Raw genomic sequence first — 15,882 nt, 5'->3', positions numbered from 1 at the left:
CACATTATCCCTATTATTTTTCTCAACTCTTTAACGTAGGTACTATTATTCCTATTGGACAGCTGAAGAAAATGAGACTATGAGATGCTAAGAAACTCGCCCAAAGTCACACAACTGGTAAGCGTCAGAGCACGGCATTAAACCCACGTGTGTGTGATTCTAGAGTCTGCTCCTTTAGCCATCTGGATGTACTTTCTCCCAAGGGTGAGAAGAAAACTATCTGTAAACATTACAAAACTGAGAATTATTTTAAAAGACTAATAATAAAAATGGTAATAGTAGTAGTAGTAGTAGTAGTACTAGTACTAGACACAGGACAAAGTCATGGCATTGGGGCTTTATTTTGCCTTTGAGAACAAGTAAGCGAACTTTCTAAGGCCTCAAGTTCTTGAAAAGAGACAAGAGGGCAGAAGAGGGGAAGAGGAAGCAGGATAAGAATAGATGATATGGGTTTTTATTCTTAAAAAATGAAATTTTAGGCCTTTATCTTCAGAATGAAACATTATTCCCAAACGACCATGTAAAACACAACTCTAGTAGCCTAACTGCTCACACTGAGCATGAAGACCCGCAGAGGCTCACAGCTGTGGACGGGAAAGGCCACCTTACCTGTAAATGAAGGGCGCCACCGTGGCGGTGTTAGGGTGGCTGTGTTGCTGCTGCTGCGGCAAGTGGACGGCGCCATTCCCCGTGGTCTGCCCGCTGCCCTGTGCCCCTGGCACAGCACAGGGCCCAGCGGGAGACGCTTGGCTGGCTTCCCTTCCTTCCAAAGGGGCAGGGCAACTGGATGTGCTCGCTTTGTCAGTGGTAACGGGCTTAGGTAAGGACTGGGAAGGGCTTCCCTTGGTAGTCCTGAATTTTTCTGACTCTTTGCTCACTGCACTGCCAGGTGAAATGGTTTGCTTTGCTGTTGGCACCTTCGAGCCTGGTTTTGGAATGCCGCTGGAAGAGGGGATTAAGCTTTCTTTCTTGGCTGCTGTCGTCTTGCTACCCTTTGGGATCAAGCTTGCGATTTTAGAGGTCTTTTTTGGAGCCGTCTCTGTCACCTGATCCTTCTCGTCCTTGACTGGTTTTTCAGTGCAAACTTTATTTTTGTCCCTGTTCTTTTCCTCTTTTTCCTTTGGCTGTAGCAAAGACTTTTTATTGCTGAGGTTTTTGCTTCCAGCTTTTGGAGGAGCTAATTTAGGTGACACTTTGGGGCTGCTACTGGTTGAGCCACCGCTATTCAGGCCACTGCTAAAACCTTCCATTTCACCAGATTCAGAAAAGGCATCGTCATCCTTCCCACCATCACTGGGCCCTGAACTGGGAGACTGTGGGGCGCGTAAAGCAGTCCGGGCATTGACTAGCTTGAATTTTTCAAGCATGGATTTCTGTCCCGAGGGAGCTGCTTTGACCCCTTCTGGGGGCTTTAGTCTGTCTGCAGATGGTGTGGGAGAGGTGGCTGGGCTTGGCTGCTTCACGGTCAACATGGTGGAGGTGGCGCTGTGCTTGACATTCATGGACTTGCTGCGCCAGGGTTTGCTGGCGCTTGGAGAAGGGATGGCAGATGCAGGGGGCTGCCCAGAAATGCCAGGGGGCTGTGTGTTACCATTTACACCTGAAGATGGTTGAGGTCCTTTGGAGGAATCTGGACATGAAGAAAAAAATAATGAAGAAAAGGATGATTACTTTTGATCATTTTATATCACACCACTGTGTACTTCTAACTACAGACACAGGAAAGTATCTCTCCTGTAAGCTAAAAATAGACATGGTATGTGGCATCAATCACTCTTGTGATATGACTGTTTTTATACCATATATCAAAAATTCAGAATCTGAGAGCCAGTGTTTTTAGAAAACATTTTTTCCCTTCTAAAATTATTCTAACCCAAATGAAGTAGCAAAGTTCATTTGGGTTAGAAACCCTATCCTTTCCTTAAGTAGTTCTCTGTATTTTTTCCAATTACTGCTGCAGTTCAAAGCACTAAACTGATATTCCACAGAGCCTTATAAAATATGTTGTATGATAAATGTTGAGAAATTCTTTTAACCTGCAGGAGAATAGCTTATTGTTATCTGCTCAAATGTGCTTATGAATCATGACTTAGGTCTCAGTTAACATTGTTTCCTTTAATCTGTATTAAAAAAATCCCATTGAAACCTATGCTTATATGGGTCAGATAACATACCAAGATACACACACACACATTATACAGATGAGATATGTAAATATACATTATATATAACATAAAATATATAATGTATAATACAATATATATTACATATAATTTAATATATACATATATTAACATATATTACAAAAATATATATTATATATGCAATATAAACTACATATAATTATATAATTCTTATAACAGCCCCATAAGGTATGCCTGATATTATTGATATCAATATTATTATATTGATATTATTCCTCTTTCACATATAAAAACTGCATAACTTGTTCAAGGTCACTCATTCTGGATGTGAACACAATTCAGAACTGGTGCTCTTAACTAGCATACCTCCTGAAGTGATCTGAACAAACTTTAAATATTAATTTAAAAATACTACTTTTGAGGGGCTAGGAAAAAAGGCCTTGTTCTATAAATACTTTATAATGCATGCATTTACTTACTTTACTTATTTCCACTAAGAAATCTCATTATGGTATGAACTGTTATATTACTGTTCTAAGAGCGAATAATGCCTGATTAAAAGTCTCATTTTTAAGAATGAAAAATTAAATCAAGAAAGAGATTTTATTTTTTTTATTTAAAAAATATGTTTTATTTATTTCTGAGAGAGAGAGAGAGACAGTCAGAGAGAGAAAGAGAGACAGTCAGAGAGAGAAAGAGAGATAGTCAGAGAGAGAGAGAGAGAGAGAGAGAGAGAGAGAGAGAGCATGAACAGGGGAGGGTCAGAGAGGGAGATACAAAATCTGAAGGCAGGCTCCAGGCTCTGAGCTATCAGCACAGAGCCCGTTGCAGGGCTGGAACTCACAAGCTGTGAGATCATGACCTGAGCCGAAGTCAGATGCTTAACCAGCTGAACCACCCAGGTGCCCCAAGAAAGAGATTTTAAAACAGGGCATAGAATAGAAAGAACTGAGCTTGGAGTTTAAAGGCCTCAGTATAAATGGTAATTAACATTGAGGAACACTATAATTCTGGTCATCTACTTTAAGTTTCATCTACCATAAATGCCTCCTGCTTTCATCTTTTTTTTTTAATGTGTTTTTTTTTTTTTAATTTTTATTTATTTTTAGGAGAGAGAGAGAGAGCGTGATCAGGGGAGGGTCAGAGAGAGAGGGAGTCACAGACTGAAACAGGCTCCAGGCTCTGAGCTGGCAGTCAGCACAGAGCCCGACGCGGGGCTCGAACCCACAAACCGCGAGATCATGACCTAAGCGAAAGTCGGACGCTTAACCGACTAAGCCACCCAGGCGCCCCTCATCTTTTTTTTTTGAGACATGAAATGATCAGTGATCAAATTAGATATTTATATAACAGAGGCATCACTGAGGAGTGGTAACACACTAGACATTGACAAATAAATGCAGAGGTGTTTTTGATAAAATGTCCAATGGAAGTATTTTATAAATAATATCCTTTTCATAATATTTGGGAATTGGAGTCCATTCAATTTCATCAAATATTCACAGCTATAAAACTACAATTATTTTATTTTTAAATGTTTTCTTCAAAATGCAAGAAAAATGATATATAATCAAGCCAATCTGTAGCAAATACTACTTTTATCCATTTTTCAGAAAAGGAAACTAATTCACCAAAAGAGAAAATAAAGAAATTAGAGACACAAAAAGAAGTTAAATTATTAGTTGAGTATTTGTGTGAGTTAGCTTTTTAAAATAAGGGTCTCTAAAATGATATAATAGATTTGTGAAAATTATATTAACAAGAATAGACAGATGTATTTTATAGGCAATATTTACTGTTTCTTCCAAATTTTTATTTAAACTTAGTTAACATACAGTGTAATATTAGTTTCAGATCTAAGATTTTGTGATTTATCACTTACAATAAACAGTGCTCATCACAAGTACCCTCCTTAATATTTCTTTTAAAAATTGGTATACCAACATTAATTCTAATTCTCATTACCTTTCTACATTTCCATATTTCAAGTGCAGAAGTTAATGTAAGACTGTACATATGTACTTTATATTAAAACATAATAGTTTACTGAAAAGTCAAAATGCTTGCATGGCATATTTAAATTGTAGAGCCTATGATGATAAATTGGTGCTTTTCAATATTCAGGTAATACCTATAATTATGTCATTTCTAGAATATTTGTAGAAATCCTTTAGGTTCGTATATAAACACTAAGGTGTTCTGAAAAACAGTAGGCGTATCAACAAATTCAGGACAAACAAATCCAACAAGTTTCAAAATAACCAAGGACTCAAATACATTCACTCTGTGTTAATGGATTTCAGTCTTTTACTTCAATCTCTTCTAAGTACAGGTAGTCCAAATTTATTTCGCTTACACATTAAGATCCCTTTTAGAGACTGATAATATTTCACCAAAATTTTATTCATTCTCAGTAGCAGAATGAGCACAATGACTACCTAGAGGTAGAAATGCCTACCAGATATTTATTCAGAATAATTTCTATTTATTGGTCAGGTGTCAACTTTGACCTCACTTCCTCTGTGTGTGTGTGTGTGTGGGGGGAAACAACAAAAAACAAACAAACAAAAAACCAGTAGCTCTCCCCACCCCCATTTCTGATCATCCCAACGTCAAGTCTGGATCAGGTGGCTCTTTTACATTTTTCCAGAGCTTATTATTTTCTGTCTTATAAACATGATTACTCCAGTGTAATTGCCTGTTTCCTAATGTACACTTTACGTTCCATTAAAACAAAGACCAAGTCTGTTATTATGCACAGAATGTCTAACACCCTAAGTGTTTTGCATAGAGGTTCTCAAACTTTAATGTGCACAGAAGTTAGTGGGGGTCCTACTGAGTACACACCACATTGTGATTCTGCAGATAAGCTATGAGCCCTGAGACCCGGCATTTCAAATAGGCTCCAGATGCTGCTGCTGCTGGTCACAAACCATGTTTTGAGTAAAAAAGGTTGAAAAGACTTGGAAATCCTGGCAACTGCTGACATTATGAGTTTTCCAGAATTTTTCCTATGCCAGTACCCAATTTGGCTGACTTTGTTAAATATCCCATAGCTGTGAAGCATTAATATTCTTTGCTCTCTGAACTTTCAGAACCTCGGCCAGTTCTGTATTCATGGGATGCTCAGCAATTTGTGGCTAGGGATACTGCAAACAAAAGAAGCCCTCCAGGTTTTCCTGATGGCCGCATATTTAGTGTGTACCTTCTTGATATCTGCAACTTGGTTAAGAAGTCAGGAGACTCCTATCCTTGCATGCTGGGGAGCTTTGGTGGGAATGAGAAGAAAAGGTAGAAAAGAATCCACCCAGATGCTTCTTAAGTGTTCTGCCATTCGCTAGATAGACTGCCATAGCAGTTCAAGTACTGAAGAGGAATTTCAACATCACTACTCTCAATAATGAGACAGGAGGGATTCCAAATTATGACAGCCACATCCAAACCATAGTCACCATCACAGCAACAGCTGTAAAATTGTTCTCAGATGAGTACACATAAATAAGACACTTCTCTAAGCTCAACTCTAAATCTGTCCCCAGCCTGTCTCTATAGAGCAGCAGGGAGGTGCTCCGGGTCTCATTAAGAGGGCAAATCATAGGCTGCTGTGCATTAGGAAGGCATTGGAATAATAAGTCTCCCCGGACTCTTCCCAACAAAGGTTGCACAACAGCAGCCACTGAAATGGCAGGGTCTGTAGCTCCTACAGTGTGGGGGTTGCCACAAATTCTAGTCTTTATGCAATTTTCATGTTCAATATTAAGTAGCCTGGTCTCACAGATATATTTCTGAATGTTAATAACTCAGCTTCTGACTATGAATGGGTTACCTGGGTAAGAGGAAAGAGATACCTAATGCCATCTTTAAAGGCATTATTGCAATGGGTCTGTCTTGAATTTGCAGGACCTATCTCTGTCTATAGCTCTGGCTTCTTGTCTCTTGCCTCTAAAAAGAAATTTTTGGAAAGCCTGGGTGGCTCATTTGGTTAGGCATCCGACTTTAGCTCAGGTCATGATCTCCCAGTTTGTGAGTCTGTGCCCCATATCAGGCTCTGTGCTGACAGCTCACAGCCTGGTGCCTGCTTTGGAATCCCTGCCCCTCTCCTACTCATCTTCTGTCTCTATCTCTCAAAAACTAAACAAATGTTAAAAAATTAATGACATAATTTCTTCCACTTGCTCTCCTTTCTTTCCTCCCCTTCCTCCACCATCATCAACCCCACTACAACCAAATAATATTATTTATCAACTGCTTACTTTTTCCAAGTCCTGTGATACATGGTATCACCTTTAAAGCTCTTCATATATGGGATTTCACTTACACCCATAATAGTCTGTAATATGCTTGTGATTTCTTTTGTTATAAATGGGAAAGCTGAAACTTAAAAAGAGAAAGTAACTTGTTCCAATTCACACATATAGTAAAACTCAGAAAAGAGAAAAAGCAAAATTAGGCATCAGGTTTTTCTGACTCCAAATTTTGGAGGCTTTTCACTCTCTCTTTCTTCCCCATATGTTCACTGCATGCCCAGAAATTCTGCTGGTATGGCTCTCTAGAAAGCCACGTTTGCCACAACAGTGAAGTTAATTGGGTAACTCCTTGAAGCATGAACTCCGAGAAGCAGAATACAAATGGGGAGAACATTATAGGAGACACCCTCTACTTGGTACATTACATATTAACTCCTTGGGCACCCTACTTGCACTATCCTGCTGAGTTGATCTACGGATAGATTTAATTCATGCTCAGAAGACATGTAAATTGACAGAGTTAATTTTTAGTTATCTCATCTTTAAAATATACCACTGATGACCCGGAAAAAATGCTAATCTAGTTCTAAAATTAATACATGTTGATAACTGTCGCAGTCACACAGCATATGGTTAAGTTTAGATATGACATTTTTCTGTGGAACTTCGGCTGGCTTTAGAGTTTCGCACCACGTTGTCGACAGTGAGAGAGGACACAGGGACAGTCCTTAACCTATTTACCTCTTCTTCCTCCCTGAAGAGTATGCTGCTCAGAGGGAAGCAAACTAGCTTTCAACTTACAAAGTAACACCGAAATAACAAAAAGAATGACAATAGCACCATTCATTTTGAAGTATTCACTGTGTAGCAGACCTTATGCCCCTTGATATACAGGATCTCTGCTAAAACCTGGGCAACTGAAACATCACAGGTCATTGGGAGAGGAAGAAAATGATTTATTGAAGTGACCATGGCAACTAGTTAATTTAGACTCCCATTTCACAATCACATACCAAAATACAGTTGAACATTTTAAAAAGTAAAAAGAAGAAAATGTAGGATTCAAATCCAAATATGTCTTGATACCAACCGGTCCCTTGTTCACCTCACCACACTATCTTCCATGAATGATTGCTTGTGCAATGTCTCCAAGAACTTTCTGATGACTTAACAGAAACATGGAACAGTATTACCGGAACCCTAGAGGTGCTGTCCATCCTGCACGTGCTATATTGTACCACTTGCAATGTTACAGTGCCACTTTGTGGAGCATTGTGAAATTTAGGGAAACTTCTAGTAGTTTTTTTTTTTAAGTATACAAGTTATGTACCGGCATACATAAAATGTGTACACCTCAATATGTGAGCATTTACAAATAAGCAAACAACATATATTCTCAAGTCTATCGATTCACATCACCTAATATATGTACTAAATTATGTTACCTCATGAACATCCCTAAGAGTAACCTTCAATTTTCATGTAACATTATATTTTACACTTCTATAAGTATCAAGGAAATAAAGCAAAAAGTCATGATGGAGCACATAGTTAAATCACTAGTAAAGCAATGTAATAAGTAAAACATAAATGTATTGTCTTGAAAACAGGTTAGTAATGTATAGAGCACATTAAATACTTAAGAACCAAACAGCTATGTTTTTGTAGTCAAAAATTCCAAGACTAATGCAACATTCACATTAAGCTTTACAGTTTTAAAAAGTTCAATTCCAATGCTGCCAAAATCTCAGTATCAGTCCTATTAAATCTATGTAGAGTAAATGAAAGTGAACACGGCCACACCAGAAGGCACTTCATTAGGGTCCAGGAGAACAGAAAAGATATCTCTTTAGTAGATATGCAAGTACAGTGTAAGAATCACTTGGGAGAAACAATAAAAAGATGGCAAAATACCCTCTGGTACTGTGGCATGTTTCTTAGCAACATAGAGAAACAATGCTCTGCTAACGAAACTGTCAAGCAATAATTGTTTACAGATCATATTTCAGAAACTGAATTCCAAATAAACTAGGGATATTTACATTCCTAATAATATTAAGCTGTGTCACCTTTTACGTAATTAATACTCATATTTTATACAAGAATGATTTCTTAAGATAATTTGCTTCAAGCATATAATATCTCAATGAACCAGGGCATCATTTTCATAATGATTTCCACTGAACGGGAATTTAATTTTTCTTTAAAGCATAGAAAAGTCTATAGTGTATGGGCAAAGTGATATATGCTGGGGTCAGAACATAATATTCACTGTCAATATCTGAATGGCAGTTCATCAAGAGAAGAGATTTGGACTCTCAGAAGAAATGCTTCTCTACAAACCGAGCTATCTTCATTTTCCCATTTATTCTGAAACAATTGTTCCCGCTTTCAATTTTAACCAAGGGTGAGATGGCATCGCCCCCAAATGTAACAACGTTTCTTTCCCGCTTTCTCTGCAAGCAAGCATCTATGGCCATGTTCACTGACATTTAACTCATTTGCTAAAATGGTAAAATGATTACTCTCTTTTTAAAATTGTTTTATTATTAAAATTATGTTAGAGGTATCTTTGGAAGTTTGTGACTCTCTACTGATTTCCTTTTATCAGATAAGTCACAGAATTTGCAAGTAAGTTAGTTTTACAATGTCATACATGTGAAAAGCTGTGCTTTCACAGTGTGTCTTTTAATAGAGAACTGAACCTGTTTTAATTGCGAATAAATTTTTATTATCAATGGCAAATTCTAGAGATTCTTCAAGTGTTCAAAATGAAGCTACAGAGTACACCTTCACTTTGAAGCATTTCAGGGAGCACATTGCAGATAATTTGGATAATCCTTCATGTAAAATATCTTGTTATTAAATTCAAATATTATAACTTCTAACAACTAAAGAAAGGAATAGCAATTATTTAGAATATTCAAGTTAGTATTTCCTGAATTATGTCATAATACTATCACCTTTGAAAAATCTTATTCAATGCTCCTCTTACTTGATCATATCTAGGATATGTATGCAAACTAGCCTGTGATAGAGATAAGCTTGTCAGCAGAAAGAATCTTACATTTTAATATAAATTATACTACCACTATAAATATGACAAAAAGGTTAAATATAACATTCTTATCAAAAATATATACCACTAAAAAGTAAAATATAAAGTTTCATTTGTGATGTTTATTATTGTTTTACTTGCTCTTATAATTTAAGATAATATTTTAGAAAATACAATGACAGAATGATTAATTTTGAAACACTGAAGGGCACTTGGCTGGCTCAGTTGGTAGAGTGCATGATTCTTGATCTTGGTGTTGTGAGTTTGAGCCCTACAGTGGGTGTGACTACTTAAAACAAACAAACAAACAAACAAACAATATTTTAAAGAAAAGAAACATTGATATTGAATATATTCATAAAGTTGTAATTCCAAGTTAATAGAAAATACTATGTAGCAATCATATGATGCAATTTATGTTTCAGTAATTATTGACAGTCTTCAGACATTTAATGCCTATATTGAACATATTATAAATATTTGTGAAGGTGTGATCATGCACTTTAAATGGTTTTAGATTTTTAATTAGTTGGAATCAAAAGTAATGAAAACTGGTATTTTGCTGCAGTTATGGACCTGAAGAAATCTGCTTTACATTGTCAAAAACTTCATAATGTATGTCATCTGTCTCCACCTTGTGGTTGTTGTCAATATTGCTACTTGCTCATTTTGAATACTTCATAGACAAACTTAAAGAGAGGTTGAATAGCTATGCAAAAATAGAAATGCTGTTTCCCTTTAGATTTTTACTTTTAGACCCTAGAAATAAAGAAAAGCATTTTACATGACAGAAAAAATCAGATATATCATGATTTCAAAATGTTAGCTCATGTAAAAGCATTTTTTTTTCATTTTTTAATGTTTATTTTTTAGAGAGAGATGGAGAGATAGAGATAGAGAGATAAAGAGAGAGAGAGAGAGAGAGAGAATATCAAAGCAGGCTCCAGGCTCTGAGCTATCAGCACAGAGCCCGATGTGGGGCTTGAACTCACAAACTGTGAAATCATGACCTGAGCCCAGGTTGGACACTCAACCAACTGAGCCACTCAGGTGCCCCACCTAAAAGCATTTCTAAGTCTCTGCCAATGTTATCAGTCATTTCTTGCAAAAATATTAGATAATTGTAGAAGCTCATGGTTAAATTGCATATATGAACAGTTCATTCAACACATCTCTATGTCTAAACAAACTTTCCCTTAGAATTTCATAGCACATATGGGCTCTGTATGACCCTTTCCAGTAAAGTCACAAAACAAAGAAGAAAACTGTTGCCTCCCTTCTCCTCAGGAAAAGTGTAAGTCCTCAGTAATATTTCTCATGTTCCTGAATCAGAAGCTTTATTCTATATTTTAAAGAAATTTCTAACTTACAATTATACATTATTTTCTTCCCTTTTTCCATCCGATTCAAGAATAGGGGATATTACAGGGTCCCAGCACATTGCTTTACCTTCAGGGATTTATGGTCTGTTCCAATTTTGGTTTTTTGTTTGTTTTAAAATGTTTATTTATTTATTGAGAGAGAGATAGAAAGAGAGAATAGAGAGAAGGAAAGAACATGCACAAGCATGGGAGGGACAGAAAGAGGGGGAGAGCGAGAACCCCAAGCAGGCTCCTCGCCTTCAGGGCAGAGCCCCACTTGGGGCTCCATCTCACAAACCACGAGACCATGACCTGAGCCGAAATCAAGAGTCAGACACTTAGCTGACTAAGCCACCCAGACGCTCTTGTTCCAGTTTTATTTTAACGGATGGGATATCTTCACAAAAGTGTCCAATTCACAGACTGTCAGTTCATGTCTAAGTTAGAGAAAGCTGCCTAATCATATAATCTAATGAAACAATTTGAAATGATCTAATCTGAGTGATAAACTTCCTATCCGGCTGAGTTTGCCATTCTATTAATTAAGCATGTTTGCCACTTACAAACTTCATGTTTTGTTGCATGGAAAGTTAACACTGTAAAGAGAAGTTAAAATTGTAATGGTTTGAAGAAACTACCACAAAATCCAACTGAAGGCCTTAGTTCCTCACATAGTCACAATGCCTACAACAGTATAGGTTCCCGATTTCCTCATGGTGTTGATGTGTACTGCACATGCTCTCACTTGTACCCATGCTCCACAGTGCAACGGATCAAGCCAGCATCTAGTTAAGTGTACACTGTGCAATACAGAGGATTGTGTATCATCTCGTTAGAATATAATCCGCCTTCAACACAGACTTCCACTATGCTTCCTTTCTTCCTGATGATTCTGTGATTTGACATTTCTATTCTGCACTCGTCAAGAAAATAAAACAAACATGGATCATTTGTCTCTTTAGGGAAAACTAAGGTCAGATTCTTTCTGTGCCTTGCTGCTATCAAAGTTTAAATATCCATCCTAATAATGTCTCAATTTCTGATGCTCAAGATACTTCTGGCATTTATGTTAACTGAAGCTAAAGATTCAAATAAGTTTAATATAAATTTATCATTTTATAATAATTGTTCATAATACACAAGAAGACAAAAGAAAATGCTATTTATAGGCAACCAGGAGGAAATGTTTTTGGGAAACAGATTTTATACTTTGGGTATATAATTAACCACTTAAAATTTTTTAATGTTTTATTTATTTTTGAGGGAGAGAGACTGAGTATGAGCAGGGGAGGGGCAGAGGGCAGAGAGAGAGAGAGAGAGAGAGAGAGAGAGAGAGAATCTAAAGCAGGCTCCAGGCTCTAAGCTATCAGAACAGAGAACAAGAGACCAGGCTCGAACCCATGAACCATGAAATCATGACTTGAGCCGAAGTCTGATGTTTGACTGACTGTGCTGCCCAGGTGCCTCTATAATTAACCACTTTAGAATGGATGAGTTTACTTCCTTAAAATGCTCTTTAGCCATGAAAAGCCTCGAATAAAGCTAGAATTCAGGAGGGGGTAGTTAGAAAAGATGAAACCGCACTGATAAGAAGTCCATTCCAAAAGCCATTAACACTGCTCAAGTATTGGACTTAGTATGTAATTTACAAGACTAACTCGTTAGCCTTGTGGCATAATGATGTAACAGGCAAACACTTACCTTTTTCATTTCCATTTGCATAATTTGGAGGCTTGTTTTTGTCAATGCTGTTAAAGCTCTGACTTCTCCTATTTAAATTAGAGGCTCCCTGGGCTTTGCTGCTGCTGCCTGCAGCTGGTACCCTAGAGGGACCCGGAAGCCTGAAACAGTATAAGAAGAATTACATCATTATTGTATATTACAAAAAGATACGGGGTAGGAGGTTCTGAGCAGGGAAGCCTTAATAGGAAAAGCACAATACAGGATGTTCTAAAATCTATTTAGCAGAAAAATGGTGGTTTAAGTGATAAATAGCTAAACACAAGGTTTAAGAATCTTCAGAAAAATCTTTCAATAAATCTGCCCTCAAATGATACTAACAATGTAGAACAATCAGAAATAAAGTAGCCTTTACCTAAAAATAGTCATACTTACCATACCCCTGATAAATAAAACATGGACTTGAAAGTACTATAACAATTACATGAAAAGCAAGGGAAATAACACAAATTTATTATGTTCTCAGGGTATTAATCACCTCTTTGCAGTTGTTATTAAGTTGTGCTTTTCAATGTATGGGGGATTTTTTTTTTTTTTTTTTTTTTGGTCTTAGATAGCTGTATCCTAAGTTAACTTGATAATAACAAGAAGAATAAAGGTATGGGAAAAACTGCTAATTGCCAATGCTTATTGCATATCTAAGGTAGTAAGCTACTCTAATTAAAACATGCTGCAGAGACAAGGTCAGGAGTTAATTTATATTTCACTGGCCTGCCTCAATTTTTTTCCTTTAACTGTTTTACCAAAAATAAGCACTGAGACTCTAGCTGTTTATCTTACAAGTGTGGCCAACTGATCACAGAGGTGATAAGAAAGGATGAAGGTCTCTGAAGAAGCAGAATTCCAACAATAAAACACACCTACAGTGACAGTAACTTCAGCTATTCTTTGTGTATGGAAGACAGGCCATATGGAAATGTAGGCAGGCTGTCTTAAGATTAGGGTAAGTTTCACATTAGGTTGTGATTCAGAGTAATTTTACATGGACTAACATTAAATACCAATGTAGATAATTTATTTCACTGTTGAAGCAGTTTCCACAATAAAATTTCAAATATTGATCATTTCATGCATTGTGCCTGAAACGTAAAATCACTATATTTTATTATACACTATTGATATATATAATAAACAATCTGCATCAATTAAAAACAGTAATTAGGAACCAATGTTGGTGTCCTACGTCATATTTAAAAATATGATCTAAAGGATGTCAGCATCTTTGCCAGCATTTGCTGCCATCATGTGAATGTCATGGTGTACTGCTCTGTTTCTATTTTAAAAGAAAAAAATCCAGAATTTATAAATGAAGCACTGAAATTTTTACTGTTCTCTTACACTAAATTTTTAACATGAAATAATATTTATATCTGTTAGACTGCTGCACAATACATCACAATTTCAAGGCCAGTTGTTACTATATTAATATTTTAACTCACCGTTATGAATGAATATAATTATATATTATATTACATATAATATAAATTGCATTAATTGTATTATATTATATTACATATATTATCTTCAAAGATTATTAGGAAATAAAGCTCTTAAATACAGTATCTACTTTTAAAAAATAGTAACAGGAAAATGCAAGTACCAGCTTAAAAACAGAAGTTCTGCTTTCTTGGAATACTTGGTAATCAAAATGTTGACTGTATTTTGGAGTTTAAATACATATGGCTAATAAATAGTTCCTTCAGTTGTTTTGCCAATTAGAAGTTGCATCCTATACACACGAGATTGGAACCTTTTCAATGATTCCAGCATTAACTTTTGCTCAAATGGATCTACAGGGCATGTAAGGACAGCACAATTAACCACAGACACCAAGAACTACCAACGACTGCACTCTGCAGAAAGAACTCAATTAATTCATTTGGCCAAATGTCCCAATCATAATAAATCTGAGGACCATTTCTGCAGACACAGTTACAGACTTAGAAAGTTCATTCCAAACTCCCATGTGTAAACCAATTTTGTCGCAAAACTTGCCCTGCTTGCAATGAAACTTGACCTGTTTCTAGAAAGCAATTAAAATACGTTTTAATCTTTACCGTGACCCATGAAGCCAAATGATCTTCAGTTCTCAGAAGAACAAATTAAAACAAATTAAAAAATCCATTTGCTCTTCTCATTACCCTAATGTGACAGGCAGCCAGAGCTCCAGAATATTCATCAAAGTAATAAAAAGAGAAATAAGAATGAAGCCAAAAAAAAAAAAAAAAAAAAGACAAAAGAGAGATGTTCTATTAAATCAAAGCACTTAAAATATATTTTATATGCATGAGCCTTAGAAGTGGTAATCAAAAATGCTTATGTACATGACAGGTCAGTGTTCTTTGCACATCCGAATTCATAACATTTTTGTTACTTTTAATTAAATACCCTTTACATTTTTCTCTCCAGAATCATTTTAAATACTATGGAAATGAACATAATTTAGAAAACCAGGGCAAGAGGAAAAGAACATACCTCAAGTCAAGGCATCATAAACAGTCCTTGTGGTCAAACAGTGCATAATATGTATGATACACTATCAGAGCAGTGATCAGGAAGCCACCCCTGAGATACTCCTCCAGTGAGAGAGATGGCACATATAATCAAATAATAATCAGGGCTGCAAAACACATTTGCTATGGCTCCACTCAGCTGCACCATTGTGCCTTTGGTAACTTAACAGTTCTAAAAACACAGCACTTTCAGCACACAGTTATAAACCAGTATTTTCCATAATGCAGTCATTTACTATAACAGACGTCTTTAAAACATGTATGTCATAAAGAAGCAACAGTTTAAACTATTACCGATAAAAGAACATTCCAGGTTAGCTGGTGACCTGGTGCTAACCTTCCCACAAATATCTGCCACTATTTCTCAATTCTGCTTCAAAACATGCAGCAATTAATACATGCCCATCTCAAAAAGCAATTACATTCTAGTTGTGTGACTTCCAGATTCTGTAACCTGGAAAGAATGGGGCCTTCAAATTAATGTTTTCCTTGACTCTCTCTAAGCCTAGAAGCTAGACTTCAGCCTAGTTATAACACTATATATAACAAAACTAAAACAGAAGAAGCCAAAACCCATTTAATGATCTAACACAGACATGCTCATTCCTGAGAATGAGTACGCAAATCCACTTGGAGGAATTCAGTCCTCTCAACTTTTCATCCAGAAGTATGTGATTTATGAAAAATATTTAGAATGATAGGACAAAATATCACTGGGCAGTTACTTTATCATCACTAACAAGCAATAAATTAGAGATATTAACTGACCTAGTAGGCTTTTTTTGACTGGTTGCAATTCCACTGTGATTAGATTGAGTT

The 15,882-nt window shown here is 36.4% G+C and overlaps 1 protein-coding gene across 1 annotated transcript in view; it reads right to left on the bottom strand.

Annotated features, from left to right (window-relative positions):
- The window catches only part of NAV3 (neuron navigator 3), a 366,296-nt gene that overhangs the window by 202,459 nt on the left and 147,955 nt on the right, over positions 1–15,882 (bottom strand). The window contains exons 6-7 of the mRNA XM_039235544.1: positions 12,512–12,651; positions 610–1,630 (exon numbers count right to left, since the gene is read on the bottom strand). Of these exons, the coding sequence (XP_039091475.1) occupies positions 610–1,630; positions 12,512–12,651 (1,161 nt within the window). The remainder of the gene's footprint in view (positions 1–609; positions 1,631–12,511; positions 12,652–15,882) is intronic.

This window comes from Hyaena hyaena, unplaced genomic scaffold (assembly GCF_003009895.1).
Source record: "Hyaena hyaena isolate Hyena2069 unplaced genomic scaffold, ASM300989v1 scaffold_99, whole genome shotgun sequence".
Classification (NCBI taxonomy): domain Eukaryota; kingdom Metazoa; phylum Chordata; class Mammalia; order Carnivora; family Hyaenidae; genus Hyaena; species Hyaena hyaena.
Note: the sequence above shows the minus strand (reverse complement) of the source record. Positions and strands in the feature narration are given on the sequence as shown.